This window comes from Tupaia chinensis, unplaced genomic scaffold (genome assembly GCF_000334495.1).
Source record: "Tupaia chinensis unplaced genomic scaffold, TupChi_1.0 Scaffold149491_1, whole genome shotgun sequence".
NCBI classification, from domain to species: domain Eukaryota; kingdom Metazoa; phylum Chordata; class Mammalia; order Scandentia; family Tupaiidae; genus Tupaia; species Tupaia belangeri.
In genome coordinates this window covers 32,804-33,418 of record NW_006209335.1, presented here as the reverse complement: position 1 = coordinate 33,418, position 615 = coordinate 32,804, and the positions used below count along the sequence as shown (strand labels likewise).

The 615-nt window shown below is 65.7% G+C and overlaps 1 protein-coding gene across 2 annotated transcripts in view; it reads right to left on the bottom strand.

The window, feature by feature from the left end:
- Positions 1-532, bottom strand: part of TRPV4 (transient receptor potential cation channel subfamily V member 4) — a 29,739-nt gene extending 29,207 nt beyond the window's left edge. For both annotated transcript variants that reach the window (XM_006171214.3, XM_014585284.2), the window contains exon 1: positions 119-532. In XM_006171214.3, coding sequence (XP_006171276.1) covers positions 119-504 — 386 coding nt within the window. In that variant the 5' untranslated portion in view covers positions 505-532. The remainder of the gene's footprint in view (positions 1-118) is intronic.
- Between the last annotated feature and the right edge of the window lie 83 nt (positions 533-615).

Here is a 615-nt window from a genome sequence, read left to right as displayed (position 1 = left end):
AGTGGATAGACGGATGGGTGGACAGACAGGTGGATGGGTGAGTGGGTGGAAACTGGGTGGGTGGTGAAGGAGAGTCAGCACAGAGGAAAGCGCTGACCCGGCGGCCTGCGATACTCACTCAACGATCTTCTTCCTCCACCGCCTGTTGTCACTGGGGTGGTGGCGATAGGTGCCGTAGTCGAAGAGCGAGTCCATGGGCGCTTTCTTGGGCCCAGGCACCACGGAGGACTCATACAGGGTAGACTCCAGCAGGTCGATGGGGTTGGGGACCCCCTTGCGGAAGGCACCTTGGAACTTCATTCGCAGGTTCGGCCGCCCATCGCCTGGGCCGGGGGGCCGACCAGCGTCAGCTGATGAGGGCGAAGGAGAGCCATCCTCCCCCTCGAACAGATTGGCCAGGGAGGAGAGGGGGAAGGCCTCCCCGCCAGGGGTGCCGCTCTCATCCCCGGGAGGCTCAGATGCCTCCCCGGGCCCTGCACGGGGGCCATCACCAGGATCCGCCATGCCAGCCCCAGATCGGTCTGCACGACTCAGCCTGCAAGGGAGTAAGCAGGGAGTCAGCCAGACCCGGCCGGGGTGGGGGCGCCAGGAAGCCCCCTCCCACGTGGGCAAGCA